The sequence below is a fragment of the Tursiops truncatus genome, chromosome 1 (assembly GCF_011762595.2).
Source record: "Tursiops truncatus isolate mTurTru1 chromosome 1, mTurTru1.mat.Y, whole genome shotgun sequence".
NCBI classification, from domain to species: domain Eukaryota; kingdom Metazoa; phylum Chordata; class Mammalia; order Artiodactyla; family Delphinidae; genus Tursiops; species Tursiops truncatus.
Genome location: NC_047034.1, coordinates 175,306,989 through 175,331,432, shown reverse-complemented (window position 1 = coordinate 175,331,432; position 24,444 = coordinate 175,306,989). Strand labels below are relative to the sequence as shown.

Genomic DNA, 24,444 nt, shown 5'->3' with positions numbered 1-24,444 from the left:
CTTCTTGGAACCCTGTTCTGTGGACCACATTCTTGGAAACAATGTTTCATGTGGTTTCCCAGCTCCTCAGGCAGCAGTGTGAGTACATTTCTGCTGCTTCCATCTTCCTATTTCTGAGCTATTAACAAAGCTTTAGGATTAAGGTATTATAGCTAGTAATTATCACAACCCAGGCACCATTAAAGGGCAGGCTAAATACAGGCTAATATTCAGACATACTTTTTTTTTTTTTTTTTTCTTCTGCAGTACGCGGGCCTCTCACTGCTGTGTTCTCTCCCATTGCGGAGCACAGGCTCCGGACGCGCAGGCTCAGCGGCCATGGCTCACGGGCCCAGCTGCTCTGCGGCATGTGGGATCTTCCCGGACCGGGGCACGAACCCGTGTCCCCTGCATCGGCAGGTGGACTCTCAACCACTGCGCCACCAGGGAAGCCCCAGACATACTTTTAACTATGTTTTTACAGATAGATTAAGATTGGATAGTTTGATCAAAATTCCTGAGCTTTAGCTACCCACTCCTTCCTGAGAGGCATTAAATAAAACACACGTTAGGCGCTTGCTACTTTAAGTCATGCTTCCTAAAGGCAGTGACAAAGCTCACCCTCTTCTAGAAACACTATGGACAGAAAAGGACAGAATCTGCAACCCTTCAGGGGATGCGCCCACCTACTGACTGGCCAGCAGAGTAGGAATCTGTCCTCGTTCGTGATCGCTTGTTGCCTTTGGTATTTGCTAGGGAAAGAAATAAAGGGAGGGTTAAAAAGTGCTTCAAATTTTGACTTGAAAAAAACTTGATTGATATATTTTCTTATAATCATAAAAATATAATTTTCCCAAAAGCTATAACCCCTAAGAGAGAAGAACCAAAGACGTATTGCTCGGGAGAAAACGGGTAGCTGTTAGCACAGGTATCCCATCCTGAGGGACACTTTATATAGTTGAGCTGGATTCAGACAATGTAAACCAGACAACAAGGTGAAAGTATGACAAGCACAGTGGAAAAGACGCCTCTTATTAGCAAACACCTTCTAAGGAGACAGGAAGAAAGAAGAGACTGAGATATTGCTGAGATACCACAACTGCTTGCATCTCCTGTCAAAATTCCATCTGCTACTCAACGTGAAGCCTAAACAAAAATCATTAGAGTACTTAATTTACTCTGAAAAAGGTTTCAATTAGTATCTAAACTGATGACTGGAGTTTTCTGTCTTAGTTAATAAAAATACGTGAAATTCATTTCCAGCCACCAGAGCTGCTTTGTGAAAATGTAATGCGGTAGCCTAGTAACGAGTCTTGGGCTCCGCGCTTGAAGGGGGACAGGATTGGGAAATGGAATGTGTCAGATACTCCCACTTTGGGAGAGTGCGGACTCCAGTTCCCAGGCACTTGCTAAGACTCACTGTCCATCAGCCTCCAGTTCAGCAAGGGGTCATAGACGAAGGCTTCCAGCACAGCCATGACGCTGTCCTTGTGCTCCCGAAGCACTTCCATCACCGTGTGGCATGTGATTCTGTAGTTGCCGTCCAGGCCCGTGACCTGCAGATGGGCCAGAGCCATTCACCACAGAGGTCACCAACACTGGCCCCTGAAGGCCTTACAACCGAAAGTCAGGCAGTCAAGAAGGCGTGTCACCTCCACTCAGGAAGACGACTTAGCCCATTACTGATGGGCCAGGCTGGGAATGTCTTCAGAGCAAAGGGTCAGGTCAGGACTGTGATTCATATGAAACAAGGTCTGGAGTAAAGGTTGGTAAGACTTTCAAAGACGGATCATTTCTAACACAATGGAAAATACCAAGAAACGACTACAGAATAACCTGGGCATTTGGGGAACTGGAGATCTAACAAGGAAGCAAGTCTGTCCTCAGAGAGGGTTGGAACTGTGTCGGTCCCACTTCAAATCAGCTCATTATCAATATCCACTCACCTCCATAGCATTGGTCAACATTCTCGTTAGTCTAAATGGAATCTTCTCTGGGAATTTCTCTCTGGTCATAGCAACCTAAGGATAATAAAGGGAAAAACCAAGTCCACTGGTTAGACTTTTCCTCAGCTGAAGCCAGGGGCAGGCAAGTGGCTTTCCTTTGCATCACCAGCACCGACTTCAATTAGAGCACAGAAAGGAAGCAGGCTTGAGTTTAGTGACGGGTCTCGTCACTGGGATCGAACAGACAACTAAAAATAAAAGAGAGAGGGTGGGGGAGAGGGAGAGGGGGAGAAATGGGGAGAGGGGGAGAGGGAGGGTGGGGAGAGAGAAAGAGAGGAAAGAGAGAGGGAGAGAAAGAGAGAAAAAAAGAAAAAGACAAGTGTGCATCACGCCCAGGCCTTTGACCAGCAGGCCATGTCAAGGATAAGGGATTCCTCCACTTAAAGAGGGTGTGTGGGGACTTCCCTGGTTAAGACTTCGCCTTCCAGTGCAGGGGGTACGGGTTTGATCCCTGGTAGGGAACTAAATCCCACATGCTTTGCGGCCAAAAAACCAAAACATCAAAAAAAAAACCCAACAGAAGCATACTGTAACAAATTCAACAAAGACTTTAAAAATGGTCCACATCAAAAAAAAAAAAAAAAGAAACTTAAAAAAAAAATTATAAAGGACTTCCCTGGTGGTCCAGTGGTTAAGACTCCGCCCTTCCAATGCAGGGGGCGTGGGTTTGATTCCCTGGTCAGCGAACCAAGATCCCACGTGCCGCGCGGAGCGGCCGAAAAGAAAAAAACAAACAAACAAAGGAGGGTTGTGAACCGTGCCCCCCATCCCCCTTTTTCTGAGTCCAATTACAGCAAGTATCAAAGAGCATGGATTTCATTTATGAGACTGATTTTCTATCACCTTGGTAGGAGAGGCAGGGGTGAGGATAATGCATTTTGGGCTTAAGTTTGCCTAAGTGGTTGGAGGGGGGTGGAAAGTGATCATCCGGGAAGGTGAGGTTACGTGGTGTTCTGGAACGCGTGTTCACCTCAAAGCAGTCCCCAAAGTCAATGTGCAGGATCTTCCCGCTCAGCCGGTCCAGCATCAGGTTGGATGGGTGTCTTTGAGAAACAGAAGAGAGACCGGGGGAGGTCAAGAGAGCAGCACAGATGAACAAATCCTCAAGTCTGTGAGACTCTAGGCCAGGGGCTGGCTAACTACAGCACTCAGGCAAAATCTAGCAGCACCCCTCCAACTTTTGTAAGTAAACTTTTACTGGAACACAGCCACACTCATTTGTTTATATACTGTTGCAGGCTGCTTTTATGCTACAGCAGCAGAGATGAGTAGTTGTGACGGAGATCGTATGGCCAGCGAAGCCTAAAATATTTATTATCTGGCCCTTTACAGAAAAGGTTTGCCGACCCCTGCCCTAGGGCTCAAATGAGAATTTATCTGTGTGAATCACAAGCTGCCCCATGATACCGAGACAATTTGCTATCCCAAGGTCTTTGGTCACAGGATAAATGGTTCCTGGCAGTGCTGGCATCTCAGAGTGACAAGGTTCTATCTTCGCTACTCGGCACCTATCATAGGGTCTCATCTCCCTGAGCCCCTGAGCCAATTCAACAGGTGTTTTACTAAGTTTTTTTTTTGGATCTTAGTTCCCTGACCACGGATTGAACCGTGCCCCTTGCATTGGGAGCACGGAGTCTTAACCAGTGGACCACCAGGGAAGTCCCTCTGAGGTTTTTAAAAACAGGAATTTATTATTTCTGTGGGATAAAGTTTTTTTCACTCTCAAATAATTGCATGAAACATGATCTCAGGAGAAGAAGAGTAGACGTCGGAATACTAGTTGTTTTTGTTTTGAATTTCTGAACATTCCTAAACTACTTTTTCAGTCAGTACACTAGGATGAAATTTATTATGTAGGAATATCAGAAGGATCTACTTTGGTTGGTTTCAATTAAGGAAACAGAATTATTTATCTTAGCATGGTGGTGATTGATAAACGTTTATTGAATCAATAAAATCAACTGGATTTAATATGGGTTTTAATACATTAAACCAACCTATGGAGAAAGTAGTACCCTTGAACTATTGTTTTTCTGCTCTTTAGTTTGATGTGTTGTTCTGTTGGCATGGACAATAAATAGGGGACTAAGGTTGATGCCCCAAAAAGCGCCTAAAGTACAAAATACAAATTCTTACCAAATGGTCATAAATCTCACTGGAAAACAAAATGAAGCCATTCAAGAAAACTACAATGGCTACAAAATGAAGCCATTCAAGAAGCAAGACTCAAAGAAACAAATTCACTCACCTATCGCCCAGGCCCAAAATATACCCAACCATGGACATGACTGCTAAAGAACGGGTGTAATTGGTTCTTCGATCAAACCACACCTAGAACACAGGAGCACACGTGAACCAAGGCTCTGGAAGCTAACTTGTTTCAACATAATTATACCCCAATCAGTTGTTTGCTTATAGTCCATCAATAAGCAGTTAGAACGTATAAGGGAACCAAAATCACATTCATAATTACAAAGATAAACTATGCTCAGAATAAACTTAATTAGAAATGTGCAGAACTTAGATGAATAAATAAATTAAACTTTGCTTAGAAATATAAAGACTTGAGTCAGTGAAAATATCCATTTAAGGATATCCACTTAAGATTGAAAAGATGTACTATCCTCCCAGATTATTCAATACACTTAATGTAATTTCAATAAAAATTCATTGGCACGTTTTTGAGGGACCTTGACAAAATGATCCCAAAATTTATCTGGAAAAAAATTATATGTAAATAGCCAATGAGAAGAGACTTGTATTAACAGTGGGATACTTGAGGAGAAACAGGCAGAAAGATCAATGAAATAGAAATTCTAGAAAGAAATCCAAAGGCATATAAGAATTTAGTATATAATAAAAATTGACTCTTTTAAATAGTGGTGAAAGGATGGATGATTTGGTAATACTAAAATATTACTTCATCGTCTTAAAAAAATAAAATTTATGCCCTAACTTTAAATTCCAACTTGGGTTAAGGATTAAATGTAAACACAAATCTTTTTTTTCCCCTTGTGATAAGAACTTATGTAATTTACTCTCTTAACATCTTTTATATTTATCATACAGCAGTATCATATCACATCACAAATCTTATAATTAGTACAAGAAAAGGTAAGTAATCTTGAGGTGGAGACTTTCTAAATATAAAGCCAAAGGTAGACTTTAAAGAAAAGGATGAAAAATCTATTAACTTCTAACATTTAAAAATGCACATCAAAACCAAAACAAAAATTTCAAACTGAGAAACATACTGTTAACAAAACTGAAAAACCAAATAAATAGGAAATTTATAATACATATGAAAAAGATTTAACAGCCTTAAATAAAATACTATCGTAAAGCAATGGTTGAAACTTGAAACTACTAACTACTGCTAGACTGCATGGCTCGCCCATTCAGTTTCTGCTCTAAAAGACTGCCCATCATCCACAGCTAATCATTACAGAGACTCGTCCACCAGGTGCACAGGAACAAACAAGAAAACCACTCCTGACCCGAGGGGGTGCACCAAAGGGCAGTGGCACGAGTGGAGTGGGGTGGGGTGGGGTGGGGTGGGGTGGGGTGCCGTACCTCGGAGCTGGGGCTCTTCAGCCACAGCAGCCTGGCCAGGTCGTCCCCAGCTGTGTTGTTGACGGCGTGCTCAAACACCTCGACCTTCTGCATCAGAGTCAGGTGGTCGTAGTCTGGAGCCATCTGCACCAGGACACAAGGGCTCTGAGGGGCGGCCTGAGATAGGCAACCCAGGAAGAAACAAGCCTCCGTGGCCAGGCGGGGCTGGGTTCTAATTTCCCCACCACCGCCAAAAGGAGAAGGGAAACAAAGAAAAGCAGTGGCCACTCTAACCCAATGACCACAGGAAGTGCCAGGGCTAAGGGTAAAACGGGCCTTGCCTCAGTGCCAGGCTACCGGTATGAACGAGAACACTGAAAGGTTCACGGTTTTGGGCGACAAACAATTCTCGTTCTCCTCACTCACACACCTACTAAGCATTATTTCCCCATATGGCCAGTCAGTGCTCTGTATACATTATTAGTATTCAGTAGATACATGTTGCCTGATACATAATGCTGTCTAGTCTCACGGAGGGTGATGGAAACCTAATTTCTGGGCTTTAGGGTCCTTCTGTTTCTTAGAGAAGGTTATCTGCTTTAGGACTCACATCATTAATCCTTTGTCAACAGCTAATTCCCTCAAACAGATTTTTCAGTGGTGGACACGTATAGGAGAACGAGAAAAGCAGCTTTGTGCAGATTCCCTGACTGGTGAGTTTTGCCTCCGAGACACTAAAGGGTTGGGCCTGGCAGACTCATCACATACCCGCAGCATGATGCGATGCTCGATGTTGAGAAGGATCTTCTTTTTCTCCCTGTAGTCCCGGATGAGGGCGTGCAGCGTGTCACAGTGGGGGACCCAGCCGATGAGGCCCGAATTGGTTGATAAGGGAATGACAGCGTATCTCTGGATGCTAAAACCCATGAGGAAGCAGGGTCACTGAGCAGAAAACAGAGTAGAACCTTTTTTTTTTTTTTTTTTTTTTGTGGTACGCGGGCCTCTCACTGTTGTGGCATCTCCGGTTGCGGAGCACAGACTCCAGACACGCAGGCTCAGTGGCCATGGCTCACGGGCCCAGCCACTCCGCGGCATGTGGGATCTTCCCAGACCGGGACACAAACCCGTGTCCCCTGCATCGGCAGGTGGACTCTCAACCACTGTGCCACCGGGGAAGCCCCAGAGTAGAACTTTGATCCACTCATGGCACATGCAAACTGGTTTGAATGAACCCGCCGGCACAGGGCTATTGTGGGGTGTGTGATGAGGGACGTTTGTGAAGGATAACGCATCACACAGAGTCAGGGGGCTGACGCTGTGAAGGCACCATCAGCCTTCCCAAGCTGTCTAACAAACTCACTCCTTTGGGGGAACAATCCCGTGATTATTTCTAAGCCTAAAATAACCTCCCCACCTAATATCTTTGTTCTTTTTTTTTTTTTTTTTTTTTTTTGCGGTACGCGGGCCCCTCACTGTTGTGGCCTCTCCCGTTGCGGAGCACAGGCTCCGGACGCGCAGGCTCAGCAGCCATGGCTCCCGGGCCCAGCCGCTCCGCGGCATGTGGGATCCTCCTGGACCGGGGCACGAACCCGTGTCCCCTGCATTGGCAGGCGGACTCTCAACCACTGCGCCACCAGGGAAGCCCCATATCTATGTTCTTAACAGAAAGAGGAGTAAGAGAAGACTGAGGACAGGAAGGGCTTGGCAGGGCTGTCATCCTGTAAGGGTAGAACACATTGAATTTGTGGAATCTCCAGTCTAAAGGCCACAAAGTGTTCCTTTCTGAATCCTCTGGAGGTTATCAAAGGCATTTCCCATGAGAACAGTCTAAAAACCTGGAGAATTTTTCTCTTTGACACCTTGGCTATTGATGACTTCCTGTCAGGTATGTAATTATTTATTTGGCAAAGGTACATGACTACCTGGAGAGATGTTAAGAAATAACTAGAAGATTTCTCGGCATCCTGAATACCTGAGGTTTTTCCGAAGAGATGTTGGGTCATTGGCCAGAAGGGTGTTGACCAGGCCGAAGAGCTGCATCACTCGCTCGTCCTGCCGCAGATCTTCATGGCCCTTCAGGAGGAAGACAAACTCGTGCCCATTGCTGCCTGTAAAGAATGGGGGGAGCAGTCAGCGAGGATCAGAGGGTCTCAATCCCACTGGCTGGTGGACCACCACTGCATTCACAAGTCTGTGGACACATAACTTACCCAGTCATACTGTCCCTACAAAGAGAAGAAACACTCCCTAGAACGGATGAAAAGAATGGCCCTCCTGTTAATGGTCCGCCAATGAGATGTTCAAATCAACATAAGTAAAATTTTTAAAAAACTGTCTTCGAGGGCCAGGAACAAGTCTGCACAAAGATGGTCACTCTACATGTCCCCTCCCCAACCCACTTTCTGTCCTTCTCTGTCCTGCTCTGACCCGAGAAGCCTGACCCCTAGAGACCACATCCCCTGGGCTCCCCTGTGTGCTTGGCCAATGGGGGCAGTGGCGGGAGGTTAGAGGGTGGGAAGAGGGAGAGGTCAGGGTACTTGCCCCTGACAACTGGCCAGGCTACGGTTCTGGAAATAGCTCCCTCCCACTGTCCGAGCCACGGCTTCTAGGGGACGGCCTCTCTTTCCAGGTTACAGCCCTTGGCGGGCTCTGTGCCCTCTTCATGCTGGAGGTTAGGGGTGAGGACTAACTTCACACTACCGGCTCTCTTAACTCAGCCACACCTCCGAAAACAGTCCTTTGGTAACGTCTCTTTAATTAGACGCTGCTGAAAGCTGACCAACACGTGTTTTAGTATTAGAAAAGGCCAGCCCACGGAGAGACAATAACCCGTGGACCACCATTTGCTGCTGCCGGTGAATAATCACTGTTTAGAAAACACAATCACTGTTAAAGGCAAGAAAGCTGAGAGTGTCAGCAGAGCACTCAGGCCTCCTGAAACCACACCCCCTAGGTAACGAACCTCACTGTCTGAACTGAGTTCTACTTCCGTCTGTTCACTTTACACAGCAATTCCCACAAAGAGAGAATGTGAGAGTAAACAGGGACACTCAAGCCCGGTGCCCTTCCTTCGACGTGGCCTGTCACCTGCCGTGCTTGCATCCGGGGCCTCCTTCTTGCCTCATCAGCTCCCTGACAGCTGCCCACCCACCCATCCTCCACATCGCAGGCCTTCACAGCTCCCTTCCACCTGTTCTGGGGGTGGGGGGGAGTGTTATGCTTCACTTAAGTAAGCACAGCTGTATGAATCAACGAGGGGTCCCAGGGAGGAGGCAGTAAAGGAGAAACCCACTTTTCCCTACTCGGCTCTCAATAAACGGGAGAAAGATTAGTCATGTGGACAGCGAGCAGTCGTTTCAGGAGAGGGGAGGGGTCTGCCAGGGTGGGAGGGAGACTTGGGTCCTTACCCGAGTCTCGGGTCTGCACGACGGTCCTTACCCATAAGCGTCAACTTCCGGGGCCTCTGCTTGGATGTGATGACTTGTAGAGATGGTGCAATGGACTGAATGCGAATGATCGGCTGGTTGGGGTCATATGTTCCCGGCACAGCCAATTCCAGGTCCCGGCACATCAGAAGTTTTGGGGACACGTATTGCAGCTCTAAGGATGTGAGCTGTGAATAATTACCACAGGGTTTAGTTTTCTGCCTCAGGGAGGACTTTAAATGCCATTTAAGTATTTTTCAATGGGTTGCTAATAGCGATGACTTGTCCCTTGTCTGCAGGTAGAAGTGGAACCAGGTGCTGGGGGGTTAGTGTTAGAATGTTCACGGACAATAAAACAGAAAGGACTATAATGACCGTTAACCCTGCTGGAGCCTCAAGATCCTACCTGAGGCAGCTGCTTTGAGATTCGTCTGAACACGTGGTAATAGAGGTCCCAGGCTTGGGTGAGGTCCTTGACATTCCCTGATTTCATGTACTTCCTGCACCACTCTTGGGCCTCCATTAAATCTCGACCATACGCCTGAGAGGGAATGCAGGGGAAATTTGCAAGTTGTCATTTGTGTTGACTAAGCCACAAGGCTGAGTCCCCAGGCAGACAGCAGAACTCCTCGGGAGCGCACCCTGGCCAGAAGGCACTGGCCTGGATCGCTCAGCAGGGAAGCTCGGCAGTATTCCAGCCCCAAAGTCCCAACCTCAGAATGGCTTCTCAGGTAAAGTAAGTTCGGAAGACAGACGAGATGGCCTCGTGAGGAATCCCATAGTTTTCCCATTAAAGTTTTGGGAGAGTTCTTGTAACTTAGTGACAAATAAATTTCTGATGTTTTACATCCTATGACCTCCCTCCATCAGAATACATTTTCTTCAAGTCAGTAAAGAGGTTAGAGGGAAAGGCGCCTGCAAAAGGCTCTGGAGTCCCGTCAGTTGACGCTTTTTCATTCCATACCTGGTTAAAGGATGTTTCCTTCAGAGTCTGGGGTCCCCGCTCCATCATAGCATGCAGGGGCTCCAGCACCTCGAACATGCCTTTCACGTTCCTCTCCCCAAAGTACAAGCGAGATGCCTCTTCCAGGCCTTCGTGCCACATCTCATGCCAGAGAATGGCCACTCGGATCAGCTCCTCACTCACCTGGGTCAGAAAGGGGAAGGAGGGAAGCACCAAGGATAAGCTAAGCTCAGGAAGGCCTGTCTCGGAGAAACAGAAGGTACTCTATCTGGCAGCCAGAGGGAGTACGCAGCCCTGTCATGAGGAAGAAAGACAATCTCACTCAAGACCTCTGCTCGGTGACCAGAGGCCCTGAAATCTGCCCCGGCCCTGACTCACCATCATGGCCTGTTGTACCAAGGTGTTACTGTGCTCACACATGTTCTTCAGAATCTTGTTGGCCGCATTGTGACGGGCCGTGGTGGTAGACTTAGAAGCCACCGTCAGCGGGTAGATGAGGGCCTGAAGCAAATACAGAAGGAACATCTCCAAACTCGTGTGAAAGGAGGATGACAAGAAGATGATACCGACACTCATCTGAGTCTACCAGGCAGGGGCTATACGATCTTGGCGGGGGTTCCTTCTTTCCTGGAAGGGCCCTGGGTCCCAGAGCCTGCCAGCTAGGCAGGCCCTCCCGGGGGCAGGACAGGACACTTAGCTCCCAGTTGCACTCGCATCTCTAGAGCAGCTTTAGGAAAGGCTGACCACCAAATCAGAAGGTCAGCAGTTAGATGAGAAACTGCCCCGGGTCTCCACGTACCTGGGGGTGGTACCGACCAATGTCTGTGAGAAGCTGGTGAATGAGACGTCCCACCAAGGGCCTCGGCGTATCAATTCTCGCAATGAGCTGAGGTATAACCTGATATTCAGAAAGACACAGTGTGCAGCATGAGATGTGGAAACAACTCCAGTTATTCTTCTGAGCCACGAACAGCTCTTATGACTTGTTTGGTAGATGCTGTTGGGCTTGGAAATGGTTCATTCTCTTCAGTTCTCTAAAAGGAACTGAAGAAAATATGGAGTCTTGACCTTGGGGTCGATCCCTACTTCCTCACCACTGTACAGCACATACTTCCTTGCTACTCTCAACAGTGTATGACTGTAAGAGGAGACAGACGAGGAGCAAAATCTGACCCATCCCCACCTGTAACCAAGTGTCCTCCCCTGTAATCAAGTGTCCTCACCTGTAACCAAGTACCCTTACCCATGACCAACTGTCCTCACCTAAAACCAAGGAGCCTCACCTGTAACCAAGTGTCATCACCTGTAACCAAGTAGCCTCACCTATAACCAAGTGTCCTCACCTGTAACCAAGTACCCTCACCTGTAACCAAGTGTCAATCTGGATCGCTTTCACCCCTTCCACTAAGGCTTCATTTACATCTGGCCAGTGACCATAATCAAACCATAAGGTGAGGACTCTGGAAAAGAAACATGAGTCATAGAAAATTTAATTTACCAGCTTTTGTCTGTTTTTTCATCTTCAAGACTCTTGGGAAGAGAAATGGCAGAATTCCAAATCAGTGGCTCTCCAATGTGTTCGGTCTTGGGACTGCTTGGGAGTGGGTGGGTGGGGATGGCCAGCGGTGCTCGGCCAAACACAGGAAGATTATTCCAAGTGAATGATTATTTAATTCCAGGTAACACAGAGGGGTCACCATGGCATCAGCTCATAACACTAACAGACGAGCCCATGGATAAGCTTTGCACGTGCAGAAAGAGTTGCCTGTAGCACAGCAGCAACTTGGAAACCTGGCACTTAGCCAGTGGAGACCCCCAAACGCAGGAGGGCTGGTCACCTAGAGCCTCTGGACTGGCTGGCCTGTTGCCATTTGTTTAGGCCTCTCAGAGTTGCCTCCAAAAGCTGAAGGAATTTCAGCGATATTGGGAGAAACAGCTGGGTTTCTTCTTCCTACATAACAAGCCACACACGGGCAGTCCTTGGGCCACTGCTCCCTCCTTGCAGATTTCACCCGCACAGCTGGGGCTGGTCAGCTGCGACTCTGGGACGTGCTCATCGGGGTGGGTAGGGAAAGAGGACTTTATGTGTGACTTCTGTGACCTGCCATCCACATGGCCCACCAGGGCTTCCCTTCCTTTCCCTGATACCTGAGCGTGTCCTGGAGGTTGTTGCCTCGTGACAAAGAGATGGATCGGAAGAAGCCCTGGACAGCAGGGACGGTGTACATCAAGAGAGTTTTGGACAAATCCTGTTGGAACACACGTATGTTAGTGACACTCTTGCCTCAGCTTTCTCATCTGTAAAATGGGCATAAGAGCATACTAAATAGTATCCCCTTCAAAGAGTGGTTATGAGGATTAAAGCAGCTAATACACAGAAAGCCTTTATATCAGCACCTGGCACAGAGCAAGCATTCAGTAATGGCAACGGTGCCGTAACTGTTACTATCCTGGGCTAACAGTGGCTTCCGGAACAGGGTGGCAGAGGAGGTGGGGCTAAGGCCCTGAACATGCTGATCTCTGGGCTGGTCAGCTGCCCCAGGCCCTGAACCGACAGCCTCAGGGGAGGTGGAAGGGGAGAGAAAAAGACAGGGGATGGACTCTGCCGGGCTCTGTGCTCAGAGTGGGCCCGAAGATGTGTAGGCTGCCTTCACACCGGTGCAGAGCGTTAGGAGAATGAGCTCAGTCACATGGGAAGCATGACAAGGACCTCATTCTTCAGCACAGGGGCTACGTCAGTTCCCCAAACCCAAATATATAAACAAAAGTACTGTCTCAAACAATGCCGATGGCAAACCATGTTTTCTGGCTTCAACCAGAGCTTCCGAGTAGGGCCTCAGGCTCCTATCAGCCTCCATCCCTCAGAGCGCCTGGTGCCTGGGTCCGTCCTTGATGGGGGAGGAAGGAAGGGTACCTCAGTGACCTTCTTCTGCAGAGGAGATGGGGTAGGGCTGTTCTCAGTGCTTTCAGCCTCGCTCTCGCTGTTACTACCCTCGGTGCTGGTGGCAGTGGCCGTGGCCGCCGTGGTGGCGGCAGTGGCCACGTTGGTGATGTTGGCCCCACTGGCGTGACGCAGTTTCTTCTTCTCATCGCGGGCTTGGTTCTGATGTTTGTAGTGGAGCACAGCCTCGAAGTTCATCACAGCCCACGCGTGCCAGGCCTGTGGGCGGGGACGAGAGGACAGACATCGGGGCTGTGACATCAGCAGGGGCAGGAAGCTCAGGCATCAAGGGCCTTGAGGGTGTGAGGCCGCAGCTGAGGAAGAGTGCAGGCCACCCTTTCTTCTTAGTGGTCAGCACAGCAAATCCTCACTTCGTGGAACACTGGGGAATGGGGCATTTTACTAAATCCAATGCGATTCATTCATTTTGCGGTGCATCTGCTGTATCGGGGGCTGTGGTGAGTGCCATGGGCGGGGTGGGGGGCACATGAGGAGGAACAAGCTATGGGCCTTTTCTCAGGGACCTGCTAATCTAGTAGGGTAGGTTACTCAAAAACCTAAAAATAGGCAGAACGTGACCGGGGCAACAAGAGACAGACAACGGGAATGCCAGGGACGGGCGGGCAAGGCGTCACAGAGGAGAGACTGCGGCGGGTCTTGAGCAGCCTTAGATGGGCAAGGACGGCGCAAGAGGGCGGCAGGGAGGGCGTCCTGGCAGAGGAGGAACAGGGACAGAGATGCAGGCTGGGCAAGCACGGCACAGTTCACAGGACACAAGCAGACAGATGTGACTGAAGCTTAGAGCACACGCAGGAGAGCAGTGAGGGGGAGCCCAGCAAAGCGGCAGGCTCAGACCACGGAGCAGCTGGCATGTGAGACCAAGGGCGTCCCATCTCATTCTGTAGGAAATGGAGTTTTTAAAGCTGAGTTAAAAGCTGGGCTTCAAACATTCCTTTGGCAGCAGATATAAAACAGATTATTTAAGAGGGCAGAGGTTCAGGGGGTGAGGGTGAAGGTCTTAACCAGGCCAGAGGACAGTGGGGAAGGGGACACACTGAGAGCACAGGACCACCACGGAGGGTGACTCTTGGTCATCGTTCGTCCCTCACACCTGGCTCGGGGCCTGTCAGAGAGCCAGTGCTCAGCGCCTGCTTGCCAGAAGCAGCCTCTGGCGCTAACCATTCACACCTCTGACGCTCTGAGCTGCAGTGACGCTATGGAATAGCATTGCCTGGTGTACAGAGCATGAGGGACAGTTTGATTTGGGACCTGGTAAGTTTGCAGTGGTAGGAGGACATTAAATAATCCACTCATTGGGCTTCCCTGGTGGCGCAGTGGTTAAGAATACTCTGCCAGTGCAGGGGACACGGGTTCAGGCCCTGGTCCGGGAAGATCCCACATGCCGCGGAGCAGCTAAGCCCGTGCGCCACAACTACTGAGCCTGCGCTCTAGAGCCCGCGAGCCACAACTACTGAGTCCACGAGCCACAACTACTGGGCCTGCGCTCTAGAGCCCGTGAGCCACAACTACTGAGTCCGTGAACCACAACTACTGAGCCTGCGCTCTAGAGCCCGTGCTCCACAACAAGAGAAGCCACTGCAATGAGAAGCCCGCGCATCGCAACAAAGAGTGGCCCCCGCTCACTTCAACTACAGAAAGCCTGCGTACAGCAACAAAGACCCATCACAGCCAAAAAAAAAAAAAATCTACTCATAGTTGGACTTTCTGGATAATCAGTAAATTCCTTTGCATCCCTTGCTAAAAACCTTTCTTTAACATGGAAGTGTCCATTTCCCCAGCTAAGCAGAGTAGATTGATCATAATCAACCTCTATTTGATGAGTAAGAATCCTACAATGACCCAGGCTCAGTTTTCCCATACTTTTGTTTATTTGACAAATACCTCTTACATATGTACTATGAGCTGGGGGTCCCGCTGAACAAGACAGAAAGAGTCCTGCATGCACATGGGACTAACACACACCACTGATGGTACCAGACAGTATAGACCCAAAAGGGCCCATGCTAGGAAAAAACTAAAACTAAAAGTCCTGGAGCCAGTTTTTTACTTGTGATTTGTTTCTTTCTGAAAAGCTGAATGAAGAAAAGTAATCTGGTTAGGACACAGTTCTAATTAGTAAGGTTCCAACTGACCAAGGGTTCACTGGACATATTCTTCCAGCCTCAGACTGAAGCTGTCCTAGAGAGAATAATTACTGCTGCTTTCACAAAATGAGCATTTTTCAGATCAGACTGAAGCATGCTTAAAGCAGCATAAGAATTTCGTTGATGTTTCTGTGGTCTCCAGATGCAGGTTTGGATCCCAGAGGGATTAATTCACACAGTATCAGCCGGTTAAGGAGACACCGGAGAGAAATGGAGGACACCTGCCACACCACGAAGCTCTTACCAGGAGGCCCCTCAGAAAAGAGAGAAAAACATGAGAATGTGTGCTCTCACCAAAGACGTATACGCCCAAGACTCAGTCCTCTCCCAGTCAATCACATCTTTTATACATTTTCTAATTCTGTTTATCTTCTTGAAAAATTTCCTATGATATAACAGGATGTTACCCGGAGCTTTCCAATAAAAACAGAAAGTTCAGTTCTTAGATGAGGAGCAGAAAGGGATGGGAATCAGAAAGAAGCTGGGAAGGAACAGATGACCCAAGGGAAGACACAAGTTCCAGAGACTAACCATGTGTGCAGATGCTCTAGGAAAGCAAGCCGCCAAGCGTCTGTAAGACAACAGCATCCCCAGAGCCACGCACACACTCACGGTATAATAAGTCTTTTTCAAGTTAAAGAATCTATCAATTAGACGTGGAAAGGGCCTCCAACAAACTGGCTCCCAGCACTCAAAAAAGCCAATTTGCGGTATCAGACCAGGCCACCAAGGCCTTGCTGTAAAGCACGAGCCACTCGGGTGCACAGGCAGGCGTCTGGAGGAGGCAGCGGGAGGTTCCCGTCTCTGGTTACCTTGTACCAGCTGCGGTCGTGCTCCGTGGCGGCGCTGTAATACTGCAGGACTTTGGGGATCGTGCTCTCGTTGATGCCCTGCAGGTTCAGCTGCCACTCCCCGAGTTTCAGGAAACATCTGAAAACAGAGAAACAAGCCCCCAGGTTGCCCCCTCCTCAGAAGAGCCTTCCAAGGAGAACAATGAATTACGTTGCAGGAGCACCAAAGCCTCCCTGATATTTATTCCTCCTCTCGGGAAGCAACATGAGGGAGCCGTCAGAATTCTTAGCCACATGGAAGGAAAAAGACAGGCTTTGGGGATCAAGTTTTTCAAGGGATGGTCTTTTCTTGCCCTCTGTCTTTCAATGCTAGCATAAACCAGGTACCTGGCACACGGAGGTCTGAATGGACCTATCTCCCCCACATTCATTATGGTGGGTGGTAGCTGTTGAGAGCAATTTTTCTTTTGATTGCTATATGGCTTCTCCCTTACTTTTTCCTTTTACTGATTGCTAAGCTATTCCAGGTTCTGTGCTAAAGGCCTGATGTATTCTTTCCATTAATCCTCACACCATTTCATTCCACCCTAGGAAAAAGGAACTCTCACTATCCCCTTTTTATATAACGAGGAAACCGAGGCACAGAGAGGTTAAGTAACTTATCTAAAGTCACACATCAAATTAGCAGCGTATCTGGCAGTAGCAGCATATCAAACTCTAAAGCCAGACACCAGGAGAACAGCACACAGGTGCTCCTGGGCTGCTGGATCCTGGGAAAGTAAGTGGCAGAGATTTTGGAGTAGCGTCATTCGATGGCTGCCTGGGACCCCTGCTGGAAACGGTGAGAGATGTAAGCGAGCGGCTGCTCCGGGAGCCTTGAACACGGCCCTTGCAGCAGAGGCTGCCGGTGGGGCAGGGCTGGCATGCGGCGGGCCCGGCCTTCGGGAGCTCACCGGGCCATAAGCTTGTGCAGCTCCTGCTTGTGCTGCTGGTCCTCGGTGGCGATGGCGTGCTGGGCTTGCTGCTGCATGGTCTGAACAAAGTGCTGCATGTGCTGGAAGGCATCGATCTGTAGCAGGACAAAGGCACAGGGAACCACTTGGCACTGGGCCCAACCTCAGGGGACAGGAACTGCTGTTCACAGGCACCTAAGCCAACCCTCTCCCAACGGAACACCCTAGAACACAGGGTGAGGACCCCGCAGAATGGAGGACCGGGGTGTGATGCTGAGAGATGGCTGGGCTTTTCAAGAAGATTCATATTTTTTCAACGCAAGTCTTAGCTCTCCTTGGCCAACTGTAATTACAAGTCTTAATAAGCCTTAGAAAAACTACTCGCCTGACTACCCCAAAAAACAATTCATATGAAGTAATCTCAAACCACTGCTTACTTCACTATCAATATATTGCCCTGGGGGAAATCAGGCTTATGGGGAATTCTTTCAGGCTAGTAAAACTTTAGCATGTGTTTAAAACACTGTGGTACCTTGGACACTAGCGTAGCAAAAATTAGTTTAAAAAAATGTGATAGATCCCGTGATAAACCATAATGGAAAAGAATGTGAAAAAGAATGTATATATATGTATAACTGAATCACTTTGCTGTACAGCAGAAATACAACATTGTAAATCAACTATATCTCAATAAAATATTTTTAAAAATCTGACAGAACCCTCAGTACCCAAATAGAACAGAGAGATGGGGTGAGGCCCCTCATACATCAAAGTGGCATGGGGGGGACACTACCCAAGCAAACATTTAGTTGAATAGGGTGGTTAGGAGCAAAATCTGCAGAGCGTCCTCCAGCAGTCACATCTCTTTACACTATGTGATTTTATACAAAGTGAGCAGAAGGCATCTGGGTTGGTAACAGATAGTGGAACTAGGGAAGAGCAGAGACAGAGTCAGAGATCTGAGAGTCAGTTACAAGCCATTTGTATAAGCCTGCCATGTCCACACATACTAGCATCGTGATAAATGTGAAAAAGAGAATGTGTTCTTTGCTACAGAAAAGGAGAGAAAAAAACCCAACACTTCAAATAAATGTCAGAATGATTTCCTTACTGTAAATCACGTAAGAGTCTTTTTTTTTCTTTTTTTGAATAGAAACATGTGAGTAATGATGGCCCTGAAGGAAAATTGAAACTCCCTGGCTTGGGGGCCAGGACCAACCTTAGATACTTTTAATATATAAGGAATTAATTAATTACCTGGCGTCGAGAGGGCTTAACCCAGAGGCAGAATGACGTGACAATGATTTAGCAGGCAGCTAATCCACGCACGAGGGCAGGGCAGAAACACAGATGTTCTAACAGTTACCAAGACACCTGTGTCCCTCAGACATCTGTCTTCAGAGTTCCACCCCTCACCAGTGGCTGTGAAAAATGAGCTATACCAGCATCTCACACCTGGGAAGTGATAAGTGTTCCTTTAGTTTTTCTTCTATGGGAACTACACCGGCTAGACTTAAATCTGATTAGGAAGAGAAAAAAGAGTTGGGAGGGAGTCCTTAAGTGATCCCTCATGAAAAAGGTGGAAGGTAACTCAGGGTGGTTAGTGTGTACATCAGGTAAGATGGTTAAGAACTGAACTAGGAACTCGGATGCCAGGTGCTTTCCAGAGCCCACAGGCTCCGTGTCACTGACTGTCCAGAGAGAGTTTGAATTCTCTTCGGGAGACTCTACGAGAACAAAACGAAAACTGCCAAAACCGGGAAGGCTGGGCATTAGTTTGGATTTGAAGCCCAATGTTAGGTTTAGTCACTTTACCCAGCATGGGAGACTCTAGTATCTTTCTACTCTGTGGCATGGAGGCAACTTATTTCCAAGGAATTAAAAATGTTCTGTTAAAAACTCCTTCTTTTCTCCATCCCCAGGAAGCGAGGAGGGGGAAACATGATTCTTTCTCTCTTACGGACGATGGACCGCTCGCTTGGAGGAAGGGGTTTCTCTCAGGCCCAGAGTGTAAGCTGGGCAGACTATTCTGGCTCTTGACTGCCTGCGTCGTTTGTGGGCCAGAACTATGTTCTCGGCTTAGTGAAATTTCACAGAAGGAACCAGCCTGTCTCTAGATTCTGTGAACTGTCTTGTCTAGAAAAACAGTGGACATACACCTATCGCCTGATGTCTTCCTGCAGAACGGGATCTGCTTTTCCCCATTTCCATCTGCCTCAGGCAAAGCAGAGAGTACAGTCCTTATTTATGGAGGAAGAACATAGTGCTCAGAGAAGTAAAGTGACTTGTTCAATAGCACAATTATTATTAAGTAGGCAGTTTTCTTGGAGTAGCCCCTGAGCTCTTACGAAGATGCGGCATCTCTAGCTCCGGGCTTGAAGTTCAAGCACCGAATTTTAAATAGATTTCTCAATCTTTAATCAACGTGGTTTTATGGTCTCCCTCCAGAATCTGGGTTCCTAAGAAAAGGCCATAATCTGTGGAGAAGTTGGGCTGTGGTCCTATGTTGAAAGAAGCCACTCCGTGGTTGAAATATTAGCCAAAACCCTCCTTCCGCCTGCCTTCGGCAAGACATTCAAAGACTTGGAGGCTACATATAGGAAGGAAACCAGACTATATCCAGATCCAGCACCTTCTGATTTTCTCATTTGCCTGGAGGAAGGCCAGGCTTTGAATCAGAAGTGCTCTGGCCTGGGAGGCTCACAGAGACTAAACAAAACAACCCCCCCTCAAACAACAATAAAAGAAAAAACCCCAAACTGCACATTTGGAGAAGGACACTTGGGCCATGATATTTGAAGTATGCCCCAATCAAAGACCCAGTGCGTGGTGCAGGGCCGTGGCTCCCACTCTGGGTGGCATTCAGAGTCACAGGATCCAGCACCCACAAAAGAAATCAGCTTCTGACAGAGCCCAGGGATCTCCCAAGTAAGCCTTCAGCCGAGACTCCACTGCGATTTTATCACACCTTCCACAGCCACAGCTCCAGCGGCTGCTCTGCATCCCTTTCTCATCTCAGGGACACTGTGGGGACAACAACAGGGAGAGGAGAGCTGGGACTCCCTCTTCTGTTTCATGAGGACGATGATGGGGGAGCCAGAGCAGGCGCTGATTTTGCCTCCAGGGCCTACTTTTTGTTAATCATCACCATCGTCCGGGGAGATTGTTTTAAAAAATAAAAACAAAAAAGAAGCCACATCTATTTCCCAAGGACCTGTCTGTAAATAAAGTCAGAGGAATTCTACATTGGCTTCAAGGTGACTTTCCCCACTGGTTTCAGCATCACACTCTGGGTGTTGCTGCTTCTGAATCCCAAACTGACGACAGGAGAGGAGACGAGAAGTCTGAAAAACCAAGCTGGTCTTACGAAAGTTTCAGTCTGTGTTTTCACAAACATGCTTTTCTGGGTACTTCTCTTAGGGGGAAAAACACAACCCAGAAATTTTTTCTATGTTTTAGCACATTCTAGCTGCTAGTAAATAGAACTGTGATCGCACTCGGTGGTTTGATCAATGGTGTATGTGCACCTCCTTGAATATGATTCACTTTTTGAAATGAGGCCAAATAGCCTCCTGACAGGAGTGAACTCCCTGGCATGGTGGTTTGGACGCTGTTTCCTTTCGGGCCTGGAGGAGGCAGTGAGCAGCAGATTAGGCGAGCATTCTGGAGAAATGTGGTCTCCTGCAGGATTCCAGCACAGACCTTGCGAGCGCTCTTCCACATATTTTTCATGTAGGCGTAGGTCACCTGGGGGTGAACTGTTGGCAGAGGGTGGTCAAGTTGCCGAGATGGATCAACTCCCAGGAGCAGCACTAAGGTTTTATGAGCAAGAGCCTTCAAAACAAGAGGTTGGGGTTATACACAGCACTGGGCCAGGAGCACCCCCTCAGACTCCCACCCTACCCAACGGTGGGGACACTCACCAGCCTGCCACTCTTGCCACACAGGCTTGCATACTTGAGCCAGGTCCTCATGTCCTCGTGAGGGCTGACCACTAGCGACCGCACCATGAGGATTTTCTGCCAGTCCTCCACAATACGCTGGCAGCCCTGGAACGTCCAGAAGCGAGGATTAGACACATGCTCTGCTATAACTTAGCCCCTCACAAGCAACAGTGAAACCCACCCTGAAACAAAAAAGAGATTCATTTTCGTAATCTCATCTTTCTCAAGTGAAGGGTACTGTGAGTGAAACACCTCTTAGGAACTTCTCAAAATTCGAGAAGCAGTACAACAAGGACTCTGGAACCTGAATTCTGGCCCGTCCACTGTACTACCTATGTGACTTTGGACAAATTACTTAACCTCTCTGTGACTGATCTGTAAAATGGGATAAAAATGGTACCAACTTCATGCGGCCATGGTGAGGCTTAAATGAACTAAATTATTTAAATTTCTTTTCTGAATTGTAAATAATGTATTTTTAGCTTTAATTTTTTGCTTCAGTCTCTCTGGTTGAAGATGCCTATCACTGACAAAGAAATTAAATTTAAAATGTATCATTCAAAATTTAAAAAACTAATTAAGTGTAAACAAAATTGAAATAATTAAATTTTCAACTGATGTTGTTTGAAAGTTGGTGGTGTTTATATTTCTGAAGTTATCAGAGCCTAAACTTGCACTCAGATCTTGACCTTGTCTTTCCTCTACATTTTTATTCGTCTCAGATCAAAAACTGCACATAGAAGGGAAAGGGACTCATTCATTCACACATATAAATTCTTTTAAACTAAAAAGAAACAAAGTGAATTAATCATTATCAAAGGGGCTAAGCTAATTTTATATCAAAAGACTGTTGAGAACAGAGCGAGCCTCTCCTCCTCCACCTTCCTGAGAATAAGTCAGAGTCAGAGACAAACACCAGGGGAGATGGGTTTCTGAGATCACTTCATCAGAGAGTTCCATGAAACCAAACAACAAGCTGTCCTCCATGGAGGTAAGTCTAAAAGTCTAGCGACAATGGTTGCAGGCTTTTAAACATGACAGGACACAATCTGAGCTTGAATAAAGAACCCAAGGCAAGAAAAGACCCAATGCAAGTAAGGTTGACCTCTCAAACTGCCCCGCGGGAGCCACTGGCTGGGGAGTTCAGTTTAATTGATCGCAAAACGGCACTCTTCCAGCCTAGGCAGTTGGTTGAGTGTTCTGACAGCAAGCCATCCACAAGAGCCAAATTCCTACCACAAAGTTAACGCTGTATTTTTAGGCCTTGGACCATAATTTTCTGTCCTGTTACGTGTAACGACAGTAATTTGCAAAGTTAGAAAAACAGAAAAAAGTACACTGAGTGACTGTTTTGGTGACTTCTCATCATCTGCTAGTTTCTCCCAGATGCTGAAATCACTTGGCCCCTGGAAACCTAAAAGCATCTTCCTGTCTTAAGGTAGGAAAGTCATGAAGGCCTAAGATGATGATGGTATCTTGGACACAGTAAAGTCAAACACGGGTCCCTTCTGAGACTCATTTAATCTACCCCCCTTCCAAGTCTCTATTTTGCCCACTTGTTAGAATGGCAGAAGATTCATCAGATCTCTGATCTGGAAACTCTTCACCTCATTATAGGCACTTAAAAACACCAGGGTGTGTACAAGTCAAGTGGGAAATTCTGGCTTTGTGGAATTCCTTTCTGGGGTTCAATGGACAATTTTCCATCAAAACATTCACTGGGCACTTCATAATTGCTAATAAAACATGTGAAAGAACTGCATGTGCTCATTTCAGAGCATAAACGACTGTATTCATAGGCAATCCTTTGCCCCGCTCTTTTCCTTTCCAGTGGAATGTGCCTGGAACTTCGTGGACAGGAATGCAACTTGGAGTCAAAAGGCTCTGCCACAGCCTACTGAAAAGTTGGAAGCACAAACCTCAACTTGTCTGGGGACAGAATTTGGAATTAAGTGTGGATTGGGTCAAGAGGAAACAGCTTAAAATCGACGAAGGTTGATTATGACAAGCAGGGGGACAAGCGGCTTCTGGAGCAGTGAAGGATTTGCCGACAAACTTCTCCTCCCTACTCAAAGAATGGGAGAACTGTCCTTTCCAAGGACACTTAAGACTCCTGACTCCCAGATCTGGAATTGACAGCTCCTCAAGCTACAATGATCAGAATGTACAACGAAAATACTGATGGAAGACTTGGAAAAGTTTCTCGATGAGGGGAAACTTCAGTGGAAAAAAGTCTGCACAGAGATTATGGGATGACTGTGACCTGAGGAACTGTAAATGGCAGGGGTCAGTAAATGAACACATCAGGCCACCCCACGTAAGGGCTGGATGCAGGTGGTCAGCAAGTGGATCTACAGCAGTGGTTCTCAGCGTCAGTCACATCCTGGAATTATCTGGGAAGGCTGAAAAGATACTGATCCTGGGTCTATCCCCAGAAATTTTGTTTATTTGGTCTGGGAAGTGGTCTGGGTATCCAGATTTTTAAAAGCTCTCCAGGGCGCTTCCCTGGTGGCGCAGTGGTTGAGAATCCGCCTGCCAATACAGGGGACACGGGTTCGAGCCCTGGTCCGGGAAGATCCCATGTGCTGCGGAGCAACTAAGCCCGTGAGCCACCACTACTGAGCCTGTGCTCTAGAGCCCGCAAGCCATAACTACTGAAGCCCATGAACCTAGAGCCCGTACTCTGCAACAAGAGAAGCCACCACAGTGAGAAGCCTGGGCACCACAACGAAGAGTAGCCCCCGCTCGCCGCAAACAGAGAAAGCCCGTGCGCAGTAACGAAGACCCAACACAGCCAAAAATAAATAAATAAATTTATTTTTTAAAAAAGGCAAAAAAAAGCTCTCCAGGTCATTCTATTGTGTGGCTAAAGTTGAGAACCACTGATTTTGAGGTCAAGATTTTCAACTGGCTGGCCATTATGTCACTTATTAAAGGTATTTTCTTTTGGGAATTCCCTGGTGGTCCAGTGGTTAGGACTCTGTGCTTCCACTGCAGGGGGCACAGGTTCAATCTCTGGTCGGGGAACTAAGATCCCACAAGCTGTGCAGTGCAGCCAAAAAAGAAAGAAAAAAAATTTTTTTCTTTTCTTCCTAGAGAAGGGTAAAAGGAGGCCGAAAAAGAGGTCATTCTCTCGCAGCTAGAGGCCTATTAGGTGAGAAGCCTGTGGGTGTTCTGCTCTGAATGCAAACGGAACCTCTGTGAGGAAGCAGGAAGCTTATGTTGAGCAGGGGAGGAGGGGGCAGGCTAAGCGGGGCTTTCTACCAGGCTCACCTGCAGTCTCTCCCACCAGATCTGGCGGATGATCTCCCGGCGCTCGGGGACAAGTTTGTACTGGATGACCTCCTCCAGCTCGGAGAGCATGTGGCAAGAAACCATGGCCTGATGGAAGCAAATCGCATTCCAACTTAACACAGCGTGAACAATTCGAAAGCCAGGCTTCAGTTCAGTCATTCTTTTTGGTCCCACAGGCATGCTCTCGGCAGCCTGTGTGTCCTCACGAGCCCACTCTGCAAAAAGAACTGAAATGTGCTTCCAACCCTGCACCGTGCAGACGGTCCACACTCACCCCATACGCCCGGCTGTAGCTCTCTCCTGCCATCGCAGTTAACTCAGCGTCCAGCAGGTCCCGGGCTTTGTCGATGCACTGGAAGAGAAAAAGAGAAGCCCTGGAATTGAGCTGTGGACTTGGGAGCTGAGGGAAGGGAGGGCTGTGATTTTCAGG

General features: G+C 47.7%; 1 protein-coding gene across 5 annotated transcripts in view; it reads right to left on the bottom strand.

Annotated features, from left to right (window-relative positions):
* The window catches only part of MTOR (mechanistic target of rapamycin kinase), a 117,704-nt gene that overhangs the window by 6,168 nt on the left and 87,092 nt on the right, over window positions 1–24,444 (bottom strand). For 4 of the 5 annotated variants that reach the window (XM_019930875.3, XM_019930878.3, XM_019930876.3 and 1 more), the window contains 22 exons: window positions 24,289–24,366; window positions 23,994–24,101; window positions 20,700–20,825; window positions 20,479–20,610; window positions 16,777–16,892; window positions 15,845–15,962; window positions 12,841–13,086; window positions 12,075–12,175; window positions 11,290–11,386; window positions 10,726–10,824; window positions 10,305–10,427; window positions 9,927–10,109; window positions 9,369–9,503; window positions 8,976–9,150; window positions 7,510–7,645; window positions 6,306–6,453; window positions 5,559–5,681; window positions 4,234–4,316; window positions 2,956–3,028; window positions 1,926–2,000; window positions 1,400–1,535; window positions 666–731 (listed from right to left, as the gene is read on the bottom strand). In XM_019930875.3, coding sequence (XP_019786434.1) covers window positions 666–731; window positions 1,400–1,535; window positions 1,926–2,000; window positions 2,956–3,028; window positions 4,234–4,316; window positions 5,559–5,681; window positions 6,306–6,453; window positions 7,510–7,645; window positions 8,976–9,150; window positions 9,369–9,503; window positions 9,927–10,109; window positions 10,305–10,427; window positions 10,726–10,824; window positions 11,290–11,386; window positions 12,075–12,175; window positions 12,841–13,086; window positions 15,845–15,962; window positions 16,777–16,892; window positions 20,479–20,610; window positions 20,700–20,825; window positions 23,994–24,101; window positions 24,289–24,366 — 2,677 coding nt within the window. Of the gene's footprint in view, window positions 1–665; window positions 732–1,399; window positions 1,536–1,925; window positions 2,001–2,955; window positions 3,029–4,233; window positions 4,317–5,558; window positions 5,682–6,305; window positions 6,454–7,509; window positions 7,646–8,975; window positions 9,151–9,368; window positions 9,504–9,926; window positions 10,110–10,304; window positions 10,428–10,725; window positions 10,825–11,289; window positions 11,387–12,074; window positions 12,176–12,840; window positions 13,087–15,844; window positions 15,963–16,776; window positions 16,893–20,478; window positions 20,611–20,699; window positions 20,826–23,993; window positions 24,102–24,288; window positions 24,367–24,444 lie in introns of those variants that run through there. The other variant, XR_002175496.3, reaches the window with a different exon arrangement.